Source organism: Salminus brasiliensis, chromosome 12, assembly GCF_030463535.1.
Source record: "Salminus brasiliensis chromosome 12, fSalBra1.hap2, whole genome shotgun sequence".
Taxonomy (NCBI): Eukaryota; Metazoa; Chordata; class Actinopteri; order Characiformes; family Bryconidae; genus Salminus; species Salminus brasiliensis.
In genome coordinates, this window is record NC_132889.1 from 3935368 (window position 1) to 3957782 (window position 22415).

At 40.7% G+C, this 22415-nt stretch overlaps 1 protein-coding gene across 5 annotated transcripts in view; it reads right to left on the reverse strand.

The window, feature by feature from the left end:
* clec16a (C-type lectin domain containing 16A) overlaps positions 1 to 22415 on the reverse strand; it is a 109247-nt gene that overhangs the window by 21205 nt on the left and 65627 nt on the right. For all 5 annotated transcript variants that reach the window (XM_072694195.1, XM_072694196.1, XM_072694193.1 and 2 more), the window contains 4 exons: positions 21435 to 21586; positions 18883 to 19087; positions 15832 to 15972; positions 7733 to 7876 (listed from right to left, as the gene is read on the reverse strand). In XM_072694195.1, the coding sequence (XP_072550296.1) occupies positions 7733 to 7876; positions 15832 to 15972; positions 18883 to 19087; positions 21435 to 21586 (642 nt within the window). The remainder of the gene's footprint in view (positions 1 to 7732; positions 7877 to 15831; positions 15973 to 18882; positions 19088 to 21434; positions 21587 to 22415) is intronic.

Genomic DNA, 22415 nt, shown 5'->3' on the forward strand with positions numbered 1-22415 from the left:
CACTGTTCTAGAATGTTCTCCCCTATTCACACTGTTCTAGAATGTTCTCCCCTATTCGCACTGTTCTAGAATGTATTCCCCTATTCACACTGTTCTAGAATGTTCTCCCCTATTCACACTGTTCTAGAATGTATTCCCCTATTCACACTGTTCTAGAATGTTTTCCCTATTCACACTGTTCTAGAACGTTCTCCCCTATTCACACTGTTCTAGAACGATACGTCCGCAGTCCTAGAACATTCTCACTTAGTACACTCCCCATTTCAAAATCTACAGTGTGTTCTCCAATTGGTACAGTCACGTTCTAGAGCACCCCTCCCTCCAACTACATTGTTCTAGAACATTCTACTGAATTTCTGCTGGTTCATTTAGCTAGTCTGGTGTAATTCTAGAACAGGCGAAATATTCTACAACAAATACCAACATTCATGTGCAGCTTCCTCCATGATAATCAAACGAGAACCGAAGAGTCAAAAGGAACAGGGTGAACGTGGGGAGAACATTCTAGATACATCCAACAATCCAACACAGCTTCTGGACAGAAATCAAACATTGGTGTTTGCTTGGTCTGTGTGCTCTGGTCTTTGAGAAGTGCTTGGCAGAGGTTCCCAGTCTTAGCCCTGGAAATCTGGAAGGCCTTACACTGTTGTCCCTTATCTAGAACACCTGCTTCACCTCATTCCCTAATCAACAAGCCTGAGTGGGCCGGGTGTGGGTGTGGGTGAGTGAAGAGGAAATCCAGAAATGTGCAGAGCATGAGCTTCATTAGGGACTTCATGACCTGACAGCATAACAGCTGGTCACGGTGGCTGGAAACAAGCTGTGCTATTTTGCACAGGTTCGAATCTGACTCACAGCTTCCTGCCGCCGTAGTCTCTTGACCTTCTACATTAAGAACACCAGCCGGCTGTAGTTGGTACAACGTGATGTTTAGGCGAGTTCTCTTTATGTTCCTCCTTATTTAAGCCCTGTACTCTGCACAGCAAACCTATCCTTTCAATCAATGCAGAGTATTGCACTTTCATAGGCACCAGGTGATCTGGCAGGGTTTCCACAGCACACCCTTTAAAGAACGTGAAGTTCCTCCTGCTGTCTTGAACAGGAGCCAAATGCTGGCGAACATCTGTACACTCTGTTCTCTGCCTATTTTAGCAGTTAGGGGAATAGAACGTCCTATCAAGCAGTACAAACAGTACAGAAGGGGGGGGGGGGGTAGCACTGCTAAAAAAACACTGTACAAAGATGAACCTGATAATTAAGCTCTAATAGCACTAAACAGGAAAACACTGCTGATGAAGAGAATGGACAGTGATGGGGGCAGAACATTATACAAGTGGCAGAAGAACCTTTAGTAATACACACACACACTATGTCCAAATATTTGTGGACACATTTACATTTACATGTATGGAATTTAGCTGATGCTCTTATCCAGAGCGACTTCCAGGGTTACTCGATGCAGTGTTAGGAGTCTTGCCCAAGGACTCTTATTGGTGTAGCGCAGCATAGTCACCCAGACCGGGAATCGAACCCCAGTCTCCCACATGGTGTGGGAGCTCAGTGGCAGGTAGTGGTGTTATCTGCTGCCACACACCAACCACTAGTACTGCCAGTACTGCCAGTACACCCCTTCTAATGAGTGCATTCAGCTGCTTTAAGTTGCACCCATTGCTGACACCGATGTACGAGAAGAAGTACTGCCAATAGAATAGGACTCCCTGGAGCCTAATAATGCCAGGCGTGGGTTACAGGGGTATACCAAGCCTCTCTGGAAGGATGACCGTGCTCTATCTAATAGTTGTGGAGTTTGGGAAGATGAGGTGGGGTGCTAAATAGTTATCCAACATCCTGACCTTACTAACTAACGCTCTTGCTGCTGAATGCAATCAAGCCCTCACAGCAATGTTAGAAAGCAATCTCCCCTGGATAATAGAGACTGTCACTCCAGCAAAAGCAGGATAAACTCTACTATAATCCCCTCGATTCCAGAAGAAACTATGAATGAGCAGGTGTCCCAATACTTTTGTCCATTTAGGGTATTTATAGACATATTTATAGCGATACTGGTTTATGTAAGACAACATCTACCACCTGGGAAAAAAACTGTTTGCATAAGTACCCAACCCCTGATCTGTGGAAGAAGCTCCAATTCACATATGACTGAGATATGAGTGACGTTGACTGGAGGGGCCATAAACCCGCATTAGCGCTTTAGCCGTGAACGCCAAAGACACTAGGAGAATGACTGACCCACCTCCCTAACAATAGCTGCTCTGTGGCTGAGGTCTTGTGGGGCCCTGACCTTTGAAGAACAGGGTAAAAGGGGGCTAACAAACAAAGTATGCAGAGAAGCAGATGGATACAGTCTGGAACTATAGAACTACACAGTGCTCCTATATGGGAAGTGGAGCTCATAACAGTAATGGTGGTCATAACATCCTGATATTTGTATATATAAATATATATATCAGCAGCTAAGAGAGATGCAGTAAAAATCTTTTTTGGTGCTCTTCTGTGTCCGAGATGACTCAGCTGAACACTAAGCAAGCCTGTGCACCTAAGAGGAGAGCACACCAAAAATAACGAGGCTGGAAACAGATGGCACGGCCTACTGGCATTGCATAGCTACTTGGTGCTGGTGTGGGCACCCGCATCCTGCCAAAAGCAATTTCAGTGTATTAGAAGCTAAGAGGGCTGGTTCTCAAAAGCACTCCCTGAGGCTCTCATGTGATGCCCTTCAGATTTTCACTGGGTTCTCGTTCTAGTGCGTACAAGCTGTTTTTGGAGCGTAGCCGAAGGGTAGTGTTGGCGGCGGCGGTGGTGGTGGTGGGAGGGTTGTTTGGGGGTACACACAGACATGCCTGATGGGTTGGTGGAGCTCTAAATCCACTGTCCACCATGACTGCCATCGTCCGTTAGAGCAAACACACATCTCTGGACTTCCCTGACAAACCTGACTAGAGGGGAACAGAAGAAAAGGGCAGAAGATGGAATCAGGAGGGATAAAAAAACAACAGGAAGTCGCAACACTAGTAGGACTGCGGTCAGAATTACGTCTGGGTGCTGTAAATCAGGCATGGTTTACATGGCATAGGCACATGCAACGGGGTCAAAAGTATTCACACTCATCACTCAGGTAGAACTGGGTGGAGATACAAGGGTTTAAAAGACTTCTATAGAAGCTGAAGCATCAACTTAAGCTTTTTACTCCAGTAAAAGTGTAAAAGTACTGGTTTCAGAACGACTTCAAGTAGAAAAGTAAAAGTAATAAAGGAAAACAAAGGCCGAAAGCTTAGGCCGCGCCACAGGGGTCTATAGTGCACTACCCCCCCTCACCCTCCCGAAAAACCCATTTCTCTAAAAGCCATAATGAGGAGAATTAAAATGTTCTATTAAAATGTTGATGTTAAAAATGTTGGGCTGCACTAGGCTCCTGTTTCAGCTGCAGATCTGCCCATTGAAAATGAAGCATTTCAGTAATATCAGCTCTATTAAAGGAGCGTCTCTGTGCTCTACTGAGCATCAACATGAGCTTCATGGAGGAAAATATGAGGAGTCGTTGTCTAGAAGTTCTGTAAAGCTGCAGAAAGTCAGACTTCAGAGGCGTGTGATCAATAAGCTTTATTGGAGTGTAAATGTGGGGCTCAGTCGGGACGTTTCACTGCAGCTCTCTTGAGTCTCTGCCACGGACACAGTCTTCATACTAGACTACAGACGTCTGCTGTGAGCTCGCTGGAGAGGGACGGGACGAGTGCAGGTGTGATGGATCTCTTATAAACCAATAGGGAGTCAGAATGGTGTCTGTTCTTCTCATCCAGCCACGATTAGACTCACACTTTCTGGATGTAGAGATTTATCTGGAGAGGGTTTTTTTATTGATGACGAGCCGGAATGAAAACTAAGGGAAGTGAAATAGGAGTAATGAGTTTTTAAAATGTAAGGAGGAGAAATTTCAGATAATTGGGTGAAAATATAAGAAGTAGAAGTAAAAATTCGTCTGAAAAATAAATAATTACTCCAGTAAAGTTTAGAAAACCAAAAAGCTTTAACTGTTAACATGCAAACAAAAGGGGTTTGTTTGGGATATATAGAAAGAGTTGCCTTATTAACCTTCATTCATTGGCCATTTTATCGGCAATACTGTACAGGACTGGCTTCCCGCAAGCTGCTGAGTTTTCCTATACAGCAGTCATCCGAATAATTGTTTCTCGCAAGCACATGAGTATGAAAATCAGTGGAAGGCGCATCACTAACCCAAATAAAGACAAACACAGGGGAAAGACTGTGTGGAGTGCTTTTTGATATGCTGGTTAGAATAACGCAGGTTTGGGTGCTGATCTTCTCTGTGAACGCCAGACACTGTATGGACGGGTTCGGTTCCACCAGCAGCTCACCTGATTGACTGTTACTAATGATGCATTGATTAGATAAACTAGGTGCTAGATGGGAACTGGACACATCAGCCAGTTTGCATTGCTTTGCATGTAGTTGCTGATAAGGGGTTGGCAATTCCAGTCATTGAGGGTCAGATTCCAGCACAGCTTTGTTCTGTTCCTGCTCAAGCCCACCGGACTCAGCTCATCTGTTAACTGCTAGGTTTAGCAGGTATGTTGGGGAAGCAGGGAAATCAGCAAACTGTGCCGGACTCCGGCCCTCGCTGCCCACCCCAAGCTCTAGGGTGTAACAGAAGTCAGGGAGTTAAGGGGTTAAGCGGAGACACGGCAAATGCACAATACACTGCTTATGTTATTATATCCGATCGCGGGCTGATGAATCTATATGGTTAGTGTTTCCGATAAAATGGCCAAAAAAAAAAAAAAAAAAAAGCAGGGGTCTAGTGCACTACCCCCCTCCCCAAAAACCCATTTCTCTAAAAGCCATAATGAGGAGAATGTTCTATTAAAATGTTGATGTTAAAAATGTTGGGCTGCACTAGGCTCCTGTTTCAGCTGCAGATCTGCCCATTGAAAATGAAGCATTTCAGTAATATCAGCTCTATTAAAGGAGCGTCTCTGTGCTCTACTGAGCATCAACATGAGCTTCATGGAGGAAAATATGAGGAGTCGTTGTCTAGAAGTTCTGTAAAGCTGCAGAAAGTCAGACTTCAGAGGCGTGTGATCAATAAGCTTTATTGGAATGTAAATGTGGGGCTTAGTCGGGACGTCAGGATTAGCAGGTTTGTTTGGGAAGCAGGGAAATCAGCAAACTGTGCTGGACTCCGGCCCTCGCTGCCCACCCCAAGCTCTAGGGTGTAACAGAAGTCAGGGAGTTAAGGGGTTAAGCGGAGACGCGGCAAATGCACAATACACTGCTTATGTTATTATATCGGAATGTAAATGTGGGGCTTAGTCGGGACGTCGGGATTAGCAGGTCTGTTTGGGAAGCAGGGAAATCAGCAAACTGTGGGCCCTCGCTTCCCACCCTAAGCTTTAGGGTGTAACCAGTCAGGGAGTATAAGGGGTTAAGCAGAGACACGGCAAATCACAATACACTGTTTATGTTATTATATCTGATCACGGGCTGATGAACCTATAAGGTTAGTGTTTCCGATAAAATGGCCACCAAAAAAAAAAAAAACCAGATCCAAGGTACCTAATGAACTGGATGCATAAAAAAAAAACAAAACAATGATGTGAGGTTTTAGAAATGCACTAGGGTATGCAAGCATGGACGGCCTACATCTGACCACAGATCCACGAGTACAGAAAAAAAAGAAGAGAAGAGCATAGTCTGTCTCTGCAGCTCTGAATGTGAATTCTTCTTCCGAGAGGCGGCTTCCAGAGAAGTGAGGAGGGGGAGGGATGTTTCACGAGCCCACAATTTCACTTAAGAATAAAGCTTAAAGGTCACTCCGCCTCAGTCATGGCTAACTGTACAGCAATCACACTGACTCGCAGACTCAGAGGGAGATTAGCAAAGGGAGGAGGAGAAGAAGAAGATCTGAATTAGTCAACCACCCCCAGTTCAGAGACGAAAATCTGTAGGAGACTTCACAGAAGCCACAAAACACTTGCTTATCTCTTCAAAGCGCACTGCAGGTTCTATCCTGGGCTTTTGCGGTGTGAAGATCTTGAAAGGCTTTCAGGTTTTTCCAAAACCACACTCTTCGACCACCAGGCCATTTTCTCACAGCTGTGGGAGGGAGCTGCTATGACAGAGCAGAGGCTTACGCAGCAGCAGGCCTAACCCACGTACTGATTAATAGCATGCTTTCAGAGCACTGCGCTGAATCTGGACCTGCCAAGACTGCTCCAGTGTCCGTTCTAACCCGGGACCTCCAGGGAATCTGGCCTTTCAGAGGCGCATCTGAAATTCTCAGGAAAGGGGAAAAGAAAAAAAAAACACCCCCCAGAAAACCCCCGCCGTTTAATACCCTTCAGAAATTCATGGAAAACCTGTCCTGGTTTTTCCTTGGAATTAGTGGAACGTTAGATGAGTCTGGGAGGCAGTGTTCCCTAAAGGAATGTCGCACCAACTTTTTAATTCCACAGTCACAATATTATCTTATTATGACTCTGGGGATGAAGGGCTGTTTTCTTGTCCAGGGTTAAGATCGCTTGGTTGAAAACAGCGGCGAGAGCCAAAAGCAACAGCAAACATCTGGAGAGCATCAAACCCTGACCATAGCGTTTGGCTCAGGTCACGATCAGGAAGAAGATCGGGAGGCCAGAAATCTGCGTCTGCGTCATAAACTTCATAACCCAGACATTTCTTTGAGTATGTTCTGGTCTTTGTTTCTCCTCCACAAAGTGGTAAGAGCATCTGATAGCATCAAAAGGACTGGAAATACTGGAAACACAAAGGCGGACCTGTGTGTGTGTGTGGCCGAGAGGTGTGTGAGCGTTTTGAGTGTTTTTATTATTCATTTGTTTACCCCTTTTTCTCCCAAATTTGGTACTGCCAAGTTACCCACTTGCTTGAAAGTCCCCTTAGCACTAGAGCAATGCTCTAAAGACTAGGAGAGTAAGGACCCTCCAGACTGTTGACTTGCTGTGGAAGATGTAGATTCCACCCCCGTAGATCAATATCAATGTTTTTCACCTCACCAGTCAGGGGTGCTAATGTTATGGCTGATCGCTGTGGTCTGATTCTGTTTCTCTTCCATTTTGCATGGATTTATTTGAGTAATTGAAGAAAGAAAAAAAGTAAAAGGGCATATTGTGTAAAAATAGAGCATTAAAAATGTTTGCTATTAACAGCTATGTTAGAAAAATTTTTTTTAATTAAAATAATACAAATAAAAATTTAGGTACCCTTTTTTAATTGCAATGTCATCGGGCATTATTTGCCAATCATTCGCCAACAAATCTTGACTTATCGTGTTTTTTATTAAGGATTTGTTTAGTTTATGAGGACAACGGGGTCCATCACCGTAACAGCAGAGCTGTGAACTGTGCCATGTTTAAAAGTACATCATGAGTGTGAGGTTTGGACTTTTCTCAAGAACATCATGAATGAAATTCTTAGTATTTAGCTCAAAATTCTTTGTTAATCCAGGCTCTGGTGAGTAAGAACAGACAAAACAACAAACACTGATGCAGTGTAGGACCTGAGTGCCAGTGCTGTGGGTGGGTTAGAGAAAAGCAAAGCCTGCCCAAAAGTCCCGAACGAGACTCTGAATTCACTCAACACTCAACACACACCGGGGTGTTATATCAGTGTGAGGTGTAACACTGAGGGGTCTTGCAGCGAGCGATACTACCTGTAGGTATGGGTGTGTACAGCATGTTACCTGATGGGCTCTGTGTGGCGGACTGCGCGGACACACTGCTGGCGGTGACCGAGTCACAGTGACTCGTGCTGCCACTGGAACTGGGGGAAGGGGAGGACAGGGGCGAAGGACCGTGCTGCTGGGCAATATGGGCCACTGCAAAACCTGCAGAAATACACACACACACACACACACACACACAGCTCTGTTACACACCAGTGATATCCTATCTGCTTCTTCCTGGGCAGGACAGCGATGGGTCCGGAGCCTTGGCTGGAATTACTGGGTACACCACACCCATTCACTCAGGCCTAGGGGCAATTTAGCACAGCTTAGTTCACGTACTGTGTGTTTCCGGGAGGTGAAACTGGAGTGCCTGGAGGAAATCCACACACCAAATCCCTCACACACAGTGGCGCACACACACACACACACACACTACCTGTTGCACCAACATGTCCAAAAGTTTGCGGACACCTCTTCTAACAAATGCATTCAGCTACTTTAAGCTGCACCCACTGCTGACACAGATGTGCAGATGCACACACACACACAGCTTGTCTAGTCCCTGTAGAAAAATACTCAGCATAAACAGATAAACATGAACCTATTGGCACCATGCTGCCTAATGCCAGGTGTGGGCTATAGAGGGGTGTAATATAGCCCTCCAGCATTGAGCTGTGGAGCAGTGGAAGAACTGTGTTCTCTGAAATGATGATGATGATGATGATGATGCTGCATCCAGTACTTTTGGGATGAATTTGGGAGCTAGGATGAGGTGAGGTAATCTTCATCCAACATCCTGACCTCACTAACACTCTTGTCACTGAATGCAATCAAATCCTCACAGCAATGCTCATCCAAAATCTAATAAAAGCCTTCTTCTTCTTCCCTGGACAGTCGGAAAAAAAAAGCACTTTTTTTTTTTTTTTAATTCCCTTTGATTTCAGAAGAAACAATGAATGAGCAGGTGTCCCAATACTTTTGTACATATAATGTATATATACATACCTCTGTTATACGTTATCAAATCACAGATTCTGCTGTTCTATGGAGATATGAATAACATACCTTTGCTCTCATGCAAAAAAAAAACAAAACAAACAAACCAAAACTCGTATCTCCAAACCAATAACTTCACATAGATCAACTTTTCATGGATGTCAGTGTAAAAATATTTAATTCTAGGAGCGTTTCTATTGGTGGTTTCTTCGGCACATTTTTACACAATGTGAAGAACAGCTGCCAGGTTCACGTAATGTTGACAGCAATGATAAAATGCATAGTTAGATACTGAGGCAAAGGTGTAACTGTAGAAGTAAATCTACAGAATATGACTAAGGCAAACTCAGAGGTAACTCACAATCGGCTTGCTGGAGCTGCTGGAAGTAAATGATTAACCTACAACTATTAAATAGTGAGTAATTCATTATTCGGACTGTTACTTTATCAGTAAGGTGGATAAGCAAACAGGAAAAAGCTAAAAAACAACAACAACAACTGATGGTAAACCTTCATAACAGTTACTGTTACGCTAACATTTTTTTTTAGATCGGCTTAGAAAATACTAGATGTGCATCTTTACACTTCACCTGTTTCCTAAAGCATTTACTGTGGGGCTCAGGTTTCATGTTCTTGGCATGGCTCTGCTGCATTTTCTGGTTTTCATTTAGAAAACTGTGAAAACTGAAAAGCTCAACTGAAATGAGCCCCTATTCTTCAAACAGTCCGATTCAATTCATTATAAATGTGGTAACATTGGCTGCCAGTTCCAGCGAATGTGATAAGAAACCATTCAGCTTTATGTACCTATTAACTGGAACTGGAACAAGAAGGAAATGTTACAGTAACTGGAACCTCTAAGCCAATTCAAATCACTGCTGCAAGACTATGAACAAATGTCTGGTTCACAAGTGTCATCCAACCATCCTGAACATCTGAAAATAATATAGTATATAATATATACATTTTCTGATACAACACAAATAAGCAGTTTCTAATAATATGTGCCTTGTGTTCAAATCTTATTCTCAAATTTGACATTTAATTTTTCAATTCAAATTTTCAATATTTTATGTATTTAAAAAAAAAAAAAAGTACATTTAATGAATAATAATGTACTATTAACTGTTTTAATCAAATTTATTCTAGCAGAACGTCTTTACTGCCTGCTGCACTGCCAGCTAACTAAAGAAAACCTGAAAAATCACAATCTGCACAAACAGTCCTATGCAAATAAGTAAACAAATCATAAATGCAGCATTTTAAGCAAACTTGAAGGGAATTTTACATAACAGCAAGCTGCAAGACTGTAAAAATGTGTGGTCCTGAACAACAAAAAAATTCTCTTCAATATGTAGTTTCTAATAATGTGTTCAACTCTTATTGTCAAATTTGACATTAAAGTTGAATAAAATTATATATTGCTAATAAATATTTTATATATAAAAAAATTACATTTAATGAATAATTACGTACTAGCGACTTTTAATGAAATTTGTTCCAGCAGAACGTCTTTAATTTTCAATATTTTGTATATTTAATAAAATTAATGTAATTACGTACTGCCTCGACTCATTTAATCAAATTAGTTCCAACAGAACATCTTTATCCGTACACAATCCTAAGCAGAGGTTAAGCGAACACTGTTTTAAAATGACATATATTGCTGATGTTCTAACAGAAAATAGGTAAACAAATTTTAAATGTAGAATTTCCATAAATTTAGAGAGAATTTAACATATTAGAAAAAACTGCTGCAAGCTTAAAGCTCAAAGCTGTTACTGTAGCAAACGGTGCTTCTATCAAGACGTTGTCTGGAAGGGTTGAATACTTGTGAAATCATCAGTTTTTGTTTTTTGTTTTGTTTGTTGTTTTGTTATTGAGAAAGTACAAGCACAAGCTAATGAAATGCAGTTAGCATCCAACCAGAAGTGCAAAATAACAAATATATAACAAGTCAGATGATGACGTGCAAATCAGCTTTCGTTATGATTACATGCAGATATGGGACAATAAGGTGACCGCATGAACAAATTCTGCAAAAGGCAGAATTAAATAGAGGAAATAAATGTGATACGTAAACAGATGTCTTAAGGGAACAATGTGCGGTTATGAGAGATAAATATATACAGAGAAGTACAAAACAAATTAATATTGACAGGTAGGGATTAATGGGGAGATGAATGTAATGGAGGATATGCAGAGAATATTGTGAAACTAAAGACACAACAGCACAAACCAGATGAGATGTATAGAGTATAACTGAGCAGTTAATTAAATAATAGAGTAAACAGTATGATGGTGGTTGCGGGTGTTGGTGGTATTTTAATGGTTAATTCAATAAAATGTACAGTCAGGAACATTGTGTAAGTGTCGTCAGATCTGGACAAATTGGATGTATTCTTTTGCTAGGCTCTGCATATTTACAAACGTTCCTTCCAACCTTCAATTTCTAACATTTCAGTCATTAGTATTGTAATGTATTCAGCAACATACTAAGGAAGAATTTAGAGTTTAAAAACCAACATGTAGGAAGGATCAAGTGTTTGCACAGCTACATAGACATGATTGCATATCATATATCATATATATCATATATGTTATGGAAAAAAAAATAACTTTCAATGCAAAAATGTTAACTTTCAATGCAAATATTTTAACGTTCAATGCAAATCTGTGTAAAAAGAGTTTAGGCCAAATTTTGGAATACTTCTATTGGTCCATTCATCATGAAAGTTTGAAACAATAGGAAAAACAGACAGTTTCAAATTATGGCAAAAAATAAAAAAAGTAAAAAATGCAAGATGCAAGGTTTTTGCATCACAATGACAATATAATTCATAACAATTATGAGCAACTACTTAGTAAGTAAAGTGGGTTATCAGTATTAAATTGCTAAATAATCAGTTAATAAGTGATTTAATTTGGTTCAGTTTTTTGTTTCCATTTGCATAACTTTTGATTACTAACGTTGCTATTTATTGTTTACTATTATATAATATAAAGTGTTACCTACATTTTTCTGCCTCTGATATATTCATCTAGGAAGTGTTATAATACACTAAATCTGACTGATACATTTTTAGTTACAAGAAAAACAAGCAATTCTTAAAAAATGTGCTTTGTGTTCAAATCTTATCACCAATTCTGAGATTAAAGTCCAATAACATTTCAACTTTATTTGATATATATATATTTTAATAAAATAAAATATAATAATATAATAAAATCTTATAATATTTTGTACATTTAAAGAAATTACATCAAATGCTTTAATCAAATTTGTTCCAGTAGAACTTCTTTTGCTAAAGAAACTAAATAAACCTAAAAAAGTTGCTATGCAAAGGTTTGGCCACCCCTGGTCAAAATGCCATACCATGACCAGAAATACACAAAGGAAGTGTGTATTAAAATGTGCAGAAATGTGTTCTCTATAAAAGAGTGGAGCTTATTTACATGCAGAAAAATTAACATCTTATAGAAACTCAATAATCAATAATCAATCAAATATTCACACAGAATCTGAGAATCCAATTTTTAATTAAAGCAGAGAAAAACACCCTCCATTAATTCAGTCTGTGATCAATCAATCATATTTGAACTTTAATCAAAGGTGTCACACTAAGTCAGACTACTATTACGTATACTTAACTACCTATAACAAGCTTCCCTCTAACTTCACCATACACACCCACGCACACACACACACACAAAGGGGATTTCTCGTTTATTATGCTGGTACTTTCTGGTGGAGATTTGGTGCTGGTAACAGAACTGACTATGTAATGATAAAGGTGAAGACCAATCACTGATGAATCAGACCTGCTGTAGCACCAGGCAAGCTGGTGAGGCAAGACCAGACGTATTTAAAGACGCTGGCTGGAGGCCAACAGTTCTGGGAACCACAGAAGCTTTAAAGTCATCCGAGGTGACCATAGGACCTATATTAATCAGTGAGTTTCCTAAACCTAATACTCACTTCAGGGAAAAAGAAAAGACCGATTTAACAAAAGTGCAAATGACGGACGTCTGATCTCCATTAGAACAATGCAGAGAGATGGAGGTGACACAACTAAACGCACACAACTCATCATTTCTCATATCATTTGTAAAATGAAATTAATAGATATGTAACTTTCTGGTGTGAAAAATGTATTAATACTGAATTAAATGTGTAATTAAATGTGATTAGAACATGGTTAGAGAGGATTCTGAAGATGTTATCGCTCAAAAAGTCGAGCGTGAGGTGAGCGGTGAAGATCACCATGGCCAGATCCAAACAGCTCTCCGAGGCCTTCAGAAAGAAGATTGTAGAAGCAGAGGAGGTTTAAAAAGATCTCAAAATGGTCAGAAATCAGCTGCCGATTCGATCATGGTGAAAGCTACCTGTACGTCCCGTTGACACTTTAGGACGGTTGAAGACCTCTTTACTCATCTGGAGGTCTGCTTGAGTTGGGCTGATGTTAGTACCAGTCAAAAATTTGGGTACACCTTATTGAATGTGTCACAATGTTAAAAAAAATAAATAAATAACCAAAAACTAGAATGACCCATATTTTCAACCACATTATTTTCCAAAAAGAGGACATTGGGGACACCGGGGTCTTCATCATGGTTAAGCTGTCGTGGCTGAGGGGGTTTCAGGAAGCCTAAACTAAAAGGAGTTGCTAAATAAATAAACATGTGCAACATATATTAGCATACTGTAGCTGCATGGTTTGAGATGTATTCACACACACACACACACACACACACACACACACACACACACACACACACACACACCACAGTCCTACAAACCCTCCAGCCATGACCTCCTTACTACAGTGGATTCCCATGTGTCCAATATTTTTAGAGGCTGATCAGACTGACCTACCTCAAGTAGGTGCGTCCAAACGTTATTAATATATATATATATATATATAAATAATTTATTGATTTATTTTTTACACCCCCACACCCATGGCACCCACACCGCACAACTCCTTCAGCTTCACTGACACATTTAACCACTATTATTTTATCGATTTCAGACACAACAGAAAGTGGGCCTCCCTGAGCAGATACATATCAAATCAGAATGTCACTAAGATTCTTATCATGACTCTGACATTTATTTTCGTTGGTAATTATGAAGAACAACTGGCAACGTGGAACAGTCAACCCCTAATGACCACATTTATTTATAGAACTCATCTCGATAACTCATTAGCGGCTAAATGGAAGAAGTCACACACAGGATGCGTACATGTTCTCTATTCATCTCAACTTTAAAATTCCACTTCAAACCCAGGGGTAATTCGCTCCAGTGGTCTGAGACTTTAAAAAAAGAAGAAATGTGAACTCCAAACAGGGTTAGATCACTGATAGCAGACTGTGAGCCATCATGGTCAGGTTCAGAGGAAGCAGCGAACGCAGCAGGGCTGAAATTTCAATGAAACAATATAGCGAAAACCACAGCCTTGAGATGCAGAACTGCTCCAGAAATTCAGGAGAAAACAGAACTGGGATGTTAAAGGTTAGAAAAGACTGTTTGTCACCAGGCTGAAGAGCTATGACCAGACCTTTGGCCTCCACAGCTAAGCTGCCTCATCACCTGACAGTTGCTGTTGATAAAATAAGCTATTGACATTATCATGAAAATACTGAACTTTATTAGCATGTTATGTTATGAACTTTATAGCAAAAAAGACTCCAGCATGAAAATAATCAACTTTTTTTTTCTCTTGTACTTTTAATGTTGGACATGGATGTAGAAGAGAAATTCTACAGTACTATAGTTTATGGAGATACTGGGAGTACTTTGGAACTTTTAGACTTTAGACTCAAAAATACTGGATTAATTTTTTAATATAAAAAAAAGTTCTTTCTCTGCATCATTATTATTATTATTATTATTATTATTATCATTATTATTATTATTATTATTATTATTATCTTTGTTCGTTTTATTATTATAACATGGTATATTTTTGTTTGAACAAAAGCTTTATTATACTTAAACCATAACATAACTGAGTGGAATTATAAGCAAATAAATACAAAAATAATTTGGAAAGCTGCATTTGAGTTCTTCTTCCAGCTTATTTTCTCCATTAATTTGTTTTTTAATTTTGAAAATGGTAAGAAATTGGGAAGATTCTCAGTTTGGCTGCATTTATTTCAGTACCGGTATTATGCATATGTACATGGTATGATCATTTTTCATACCATGGTACACCAAACAATGTTCTACCAGAGTACTCTATTATTAAACCATTTCCATGTAATTGTTATGTAATATTAAAAAGTTAATAGCCATATTTAGACAGGCTGTACAGAAACACTGGCTAAAAAAACAATGTATCTACCTGGTTAATATGTTTTTCCTGTAAAAACAAAACATGAATTATAATAAAATATAGTAACAATAATATTAAATATAGCACCCTGAATGTGTTGTTGGTCGAGTTACTGATCAGTTGGTAAGAAGAGTACAATTCCTATTTTCTCTGTGCAAATATTGATCAAACTGATCCAAATTTATCCCCAATTTAGTCCTCGTCAATTCGCAACCACTAGCTAGGACTCCGCCTATCACACACTGCAGGCTAGTAAATGTTTCTGACAGACTCAACATGCTTGGAGGAGTACATTTAATACCAGTTCTGTTACATTGGCTAACAGCTTACAGACATATGCAATGGCTAGCATCGTGCAGGGTGATGGGGGAGAGGGAGGGCCGCTCTACCCAACCAGAGCTGTGGCTTCACCCGCAATCTCCAATCGATAAGGCCTGCACTTAGACAGCTACACCACTTTTTAATAAAGAACTGATAGGCCTAACCAGCTCCTGGAGGGTAACTGTGAATACAGGGCTTTGGAAACTGTGTTAAGCTAACACACACTTATCATATGTATTGTTTACTTGTGTTTATTCTGACGCTTGCGTCATTTGGACAAAAATAAATGGACAAGTTACTGCTCGGACAAACAAACGGTCATCTCTTGGCAAAGTCCTTTTACTCTGGCAGTGTTTATTTGTGCTTAGCCAGACACAGTAGGTGTTGACTAAAGACCAAAGGGACTGTGCTGTGTAGTGACTGGAGAACAATTATGCTTGCGCTATCTTGAGTTACCTGGAACTTTATCTACAGAGGCGAAGGCGGGGCCTCGTCGAGCCTGGTCGTAGAAGCGGAAGGGCAGCTGGGTGGAAGAAGCAGCAGGTTGGCCAAAACCAAGAACTTCAGAGGATGGCTGGACAGGAAGGTCCAAAAGGGCTACAGGGGAAGGAAAGGGGGGGGAGGAAAAAAAAGACTTATGAAAAGAGTTCGGGAACAAAAGGGTCGAGAGAGATATAGAACACACATTGGATGGGAAGAGAGAGAGAGAGAGACAGCAAAGGAAGTAAACAAGACAAGCAGCTTACACTGAAATTCACTTAACGACTATCCCTGAATATGCACAACAGGATTTTTTGCATTTATATATATATATATATATATATATATATATATATATATATATATATATATATATATATATATATATATATATATGTGTGTGTATAAAATATAATATATAATATGCAGTATATACTAGAATTAAGGGCATAAAATCTGCAAGATTAGGATTATTACTACCACTATTAGCAAAGCAAGGTAAGCAACAAGACAAACAAGGCAGGCCTAGTTTAGCCGGACCACCACTGGCTGAATAGAATGGTCAATGGAATTTCAGCAATGGGGGGATTTGGGACCAAAATATCTCAATATGCTCTTTATTGTGAAAGAGCTTCTGTGGTAAAAAGGATGGGTCCCTCTTGTGAGTCTTGCTTCCTCCCAAGGTTCCTCCTCCAGCTCTGAGGGAGTTTTTCCTGCCACTGTCGCTGTTGGCTGCCCAATGGGAGTCTTCTATTTTGTTACTGATTTTTTTTTTTCGGTCTTTGACTAATTACTGATTGTATAAACCTGATTTGTGACAACAACAGTATTTAAAAAGATATACAAATAAATTAGATTTAATTAGATGTGGTATAAAATGACCTCTATTGTGTTTCCTGTAGCCTTTCCAGCGACTCAAGCCTTGCGCTGTAGCTGTAGAGCCTCATATTTACTAGAGTGTAGATGTGAAGGGCCCAATGTAAACGATAGCAATGTTACCTCCACGGTAGCGATGCTCAATAAGGCCGACAGTCGCAACGATAGCGACGTTACCGTTGCGGTAGCGGTGCTGGTGTGGTTGGTGCGCAATAGATAACACCACTATCTGCCAGTGAGCTTCCACAGCATGTGGGAAACTGGGGTTCGATTCCCAGTCTGGGTGACTGTGCTGCGCTACACCAATAAGAGTCCTTGGGCAAGACTCCTAACACTACATTGCCTCACCTCTGTACTACGAGTAACCTTGTAAGTTGCTCTGGATAAGAGCATCAGCTAAATGCTGTAAATGTAATGTAAATGTGCTGGGTAGGACGCCCGCTAGGCGTCTAGTATACAGTCCAGTATACTACGACTGATGGGAGGCTAAGAGGTTCTGAATATACTCATTTATTTTGGCACATATCTTTTTGTTTGGATACTTCTACTTTATGCAAAGTTTGAATCCCATGTATCTACTGTTTTTATAGCGTAAACAAAGCTACTTGCATCCAAAAGTTTGACTATGAATATAAGCCTTAATAATCTAACTTTGAGGACTTTTCAGCACATGAACCGGACGCCTCTGTTTTCTCTCAAAACAGCTAATTTAACTGAAACCACAGAGGAAAACTGGATTCAACTGAAGGAAACGATAAAAGCATTAGTGAGGCCCAGACCAATGATCTGGGAATCTTATCTAGAAAATAACTAGCACAATGCTTAAGATGAATTCTGCGCAGACAGAGCCAAAACAAGCCTTTTAAAAGTAAACAGTGCTTCAGTGTGGAGAAAAATGCTGGGTTTTTAAAACAGATTGTACAAATAAGACTGGCTGAGCCAAATTCAAAGCTGATCATTTTCCAGGTTTTCTTTCTCCAGACAGGAACTTTCAGAGGAGAAGGAAAAAATACTTTCAATGGAAGCTAAATTTTACTTGTAGCATTTTGTAGTATTTCTGCTGGTCCAATAATCCTGAAACAGCTGCAAGACCTAAATGAGCACATATCGGTTTTATATTAAAGTGCCAAGTAATTCAAATTAGTTTCATACTATATTATTTAAATGGTTCACGAAACCGGCTGCCAATAAACACCACGCTTTAAGATTAAAGCTCCCTTAGAATGGAAACGACAAGCTAAACAGAGCTGTAAAACGGGCCGATTGCAAAACCTCAAAACTGTTATGTAACAGTCTTGCCTCGTTATAGTTACACCATCAGAATTGACATAAAAAGTGCCCTCTTTCAAAAGCTAGGCTAAAAAGTCTAAAAGCTAGCCTTTTAGCCTTGTATCTGTGCTGTGTATCCGTGCAGTGAAGTCAGGGGAGGGGCTAAAAATGCTAAAAAGCTGAAAGCTAACCCCGTCGACCTGCTAGAATCTCCTTAGCAAGCTAAACGTAAGCTGCACCGACTGGATTATTAGTCGCTATCCGACAAACAACCCTTTTTTTAACCCCCTTTTTGGCGTAATGTGAATCTGACAGTAGTTCCTGGCGAATGGACCAATAGAAATGCTTCAAAATCTTATTGCATCGACTTCCATTAAAAGTTAAGAAGGTATTTTACTTATCCTGTAAAGTTGGCATTTTGAAAATACTAGATTTTTATATATATATTATTTATTTATTTTTTAATTCTCCATAAAATTTCATTCTGAGGTAAAGTAACAGGGTGGTAAATAGGCTTGACGAATTGCAAGGCAATTTTTAAAAAATAAAATATATAATAAATAAATTTATATATATATATATATATATATATCTTATATATATTTATTTTATTATTATTATTTTTGTTGAATCCTCTATAAAAAGAAACCTGAGGTAAAGTAACAGGGTGGTAAATAGGCTTGTTAAAGTGCATCTGAACATTTTTCTAAACCAGCTAAAGAACCATATTTGCTATTTATACATTAAATAATTGAATTACTCAATAAATGCATCCTACGACCCCTTTAACTTTAGCATGAGTAGTCCCTGCTGTAAAATGACTGAAGCTGAATGGCCCCAACCACAACCTCTGGTTGGAAACCACAGAGCCAGAGGACTGACCGGCTATCCTCTGCATCTTCATCCGTCTGGCCTGAATGCGGCCCTTGGCCAGTCGCTGCTTGGCGATGATGCAGCGAATGTGATCAGCGAAGATGAAGGAGGCCTGCAGGATGGGGAGGGGCTTGGCGTGGGGGTTGGACGTGGGCTTGTGGATGGTGATGTTCAAGGCCCTGCTGTCGTCCTCCACCCCGGACACCTGCATATCCTAGAACAGTTCAAGAACAGCTCACGTTCCATTCAAAGCACGCAATCTGGTGAGAAAGATCTACGGTAAACAGCAGGAGACAACTCCCAAATAATGATCAATAATTCTGATCAATTATGATCCCAAATAATGATCAATAATTCATAACAACAAGTAGCTAAAAGTCTGGATACAGGTTACGAACACCTCCGCCTCTACATCCTCAGGCCATCAGCAATGCTCTCGTCTTTTAGAAAGTGTACATTGGCACTTGCATGTGAAATGGCATCTACGTTATATGGACAAAAGTATTGGGACACCTGCTTGATCACCTTTGGCTCCACCTAAAAAGAGCTGATCCTGCTTTAGTTGGAGTAACTGTCTCTGCTGTGTCCAGGGAAGAAGGCTTTGGAGGAGCATTGCTGTGAGGATCTGGTTGCACTCTAGCTTGACAAGAGAGGTCAGGATGTTGGATGATCACCACTCGACCCCACCTCATCGCTAAACCATCATGTCAGAGAACACAGTTCCACTGCTCTACAGCTTAATGCTGGGTGGGGGGCTTTACACCCCTCTAGCCCACACCTGGCGTTAGCCAATGGTGTCAAAAGGTTTGTGTTTATCTGCTCTGGAAAGTCCTATATAGAGTATAGCAGCGTTAGGTAAACTTAGGCAGTTTTAGAACGTCTATACAGGTCAAACTAATGCTTTGCTTGAGGTTCGGCACCCTGGAGAGCAATGAACATTTTTTACTTTTCTCCTCGGTCATTAAAATAGCAGTTCTCTGAGGCGGTGACTGAAATGGATCCCTATTTGTGTGTTAAGGCAAATAAGTCATATTTCCTAATTTAATTTCTCCTAGTGTGCAAACTGAAATTCTGAGGAATTGAGAGCTTCTACAGTTTCGCAACAACGCCCTGATCATTTCTAGTTGACGCCAGATAGGATGTTTTATTAAAGCTATTAGACTCCCTCAAAACTCTGCAGAAACAAAAACAAAGACCCAGGACGGGTGAACTGTTAACTGCTGTAGGTTTCTACCATCATGGCCTAAGAGTTAAACATCTAGCCTCGTCTCATGGATGTGGGATAACAGGAGAACTGTCAATTTGTACTGTACAAGCATTTGATGTTAATACAGCAATGGTCTCCAACCCTCATCCTGGAGAGCAGGACCTTCTCAAAGGTTTCTAACACACTTCGAACAATCTTCATAAGAATCAGGTGAGCTGGAGTAGGGTCTTCAGAAGCAGGGCTACCTCTCAAGGTGTCCTGTGGTATATCTGGCACCAAGACGTTAGCAGCAGATCCTTTAAGTCCTGTGCATTTTAGAAGCGGGGTCTACACGGATCACAATAATGAGCCTTAGGTGTCCATTACCCTGCCGTCGTTTCAATGGTTGTTCAATGGCACTTTTGGTAGGGACTGACCACTGCATACCTGAGCCTCCAGTCGTTTCTTGCCATCGCAATTCAGCCCTTATGCTTGACTATTTCCCCTGTGACCAACAAGACTGTCACCTTCAAGAACTGCCTGCTCACTCGCTGCCTAATATGTAGATCCCAACTCTTGACAGATGAAGCCACTGTAGATGGTTTTTCACTGCGCCTGTAAGTGGTACTAATGTTATGGCTGATCATTGTACAGTACTGTGCAAATGTTTTAAGCATTTGTGAAGAGGTAAAGCTGCTTATCTGGGCAGTAAATGTGTATCTCCTCAAATACTAACACTCCTACAGAAAGTGGTGGTGGAGGTTCTCCATCACTGTGTTCATCATTAGAACATCTCCAAAGTTCTCCTCATGGAGTCTAGCATTATTTAGAGTTCTCCTCAGATCAACACCCGGTTTGGTGGTAAATCATGGGTTAAATGATGCTAAAACAGGTGAGCTGCTGCTGCTGCTGCTGCTGATGGAGTTGAACACATCCTCCACGCTGTGCTGGCTGGACTGGGAGGGGGGGGCGTCCAAGAGAAACCTAGAGGAGCTGAGCTCTGTTCTTCAGACTAGCTCACCGACAAGATCTCACTACTTTCTTTCTTCAGAAAGAGAAGCTCTTGTTTCTCCTTGTTACTGGATTCATGTTCACCTGCATCTGTTCTGATGAGATCTGGAGCTTCTACAGGATAACAAGGGAAATCTCTGCAGAGTACGGCATGTGGTATAGGAAGCCATTTCAGTCATAGCCTGTATCACCACAACATGTTAGAAGGTCTGAACGACTGAACTTCAGCTGCTACCTGCATTAAAGCACTTATTATTATTAATAAGTAATATTATTATTATCATTCCTAAGTGAATTTCACAGGGTGATGCATATCACTGACTCCAAGAGATCAGACCAGCGAGTGTAAGCAGAGCAAGCAAACCTGTAGAAGGCCGGCGAACTTCACGACTCCCCAACCCAAGCGCTTGGTCTCCGGCTCCACCAGACTCATCTGATACACATCCACAGCCAGGAAGCGCTGTGCCTGAATGCCATCCTTACTCACCACCATGCAGGCGATCAAATCGCTGTTATCTGAGAAAAAACAAAACCAATTGCCCATGTTTAGTTAAGCTTGAGCTGAACGTGTGATTAAAAATATGCTGATGCAGCAGAAACGCAAAAGCAGCGTCGACAACCCGCCGCAATAGTCAACATCCTACTGCATATAGAGTTCTGCAACTGCCTCTTTTTAAACTTGCCGCCGATGCAACCACGCGATGCGGCTAACGGACGCCGGTGCCGGCCAGCATCACACTAAAGCGATACAGGGGCGGAGAGAGACTCATTAACCCACGTGTTGTGCTCCCTCAGGCTCCAGCTGCTGATGGCAGACATGGCCTGGGATTTGGTCATGGTGTCACCACTCTGAGCATCTTATATAGACTACGGATTAGCGTAGCTTTTTAAAATTAGATGCTAATAGACCTCACTGCTCTATGCATGTTTTGTTATTATTAGCCAGCTGTTTTTTGTTAGCTAACTGTTTTAATTACAATGTCAGCAAAGATAGTTCACTACTGCGGAATATGAATAAATTAATTCTGCAAAAGTAGCTATTCTGATGTTTACTGGCCTAGATTGTACTTTTAGCAAGAATTCTGCACATATAACACTGCAAATACTGCTTTTTGTATGGTGCCTGCCTAGAAACCGCTAGAACGTCATGCACGGAATGGGTCAAACATTTACCCAAAGGGCTTTTTTTTGGAGGGGGGCAGGAATACAAGCTTCCAGTGTCTTTACGGTCAGTGTGTTGCTTAAATAAGACTAAATTTGACCTATTATACAGCTACACTGTACACCGAAAGTGTGTATTAGTTTATTTACCACAGCAGTTGACCTACAAAACAAGCTAGCCAGC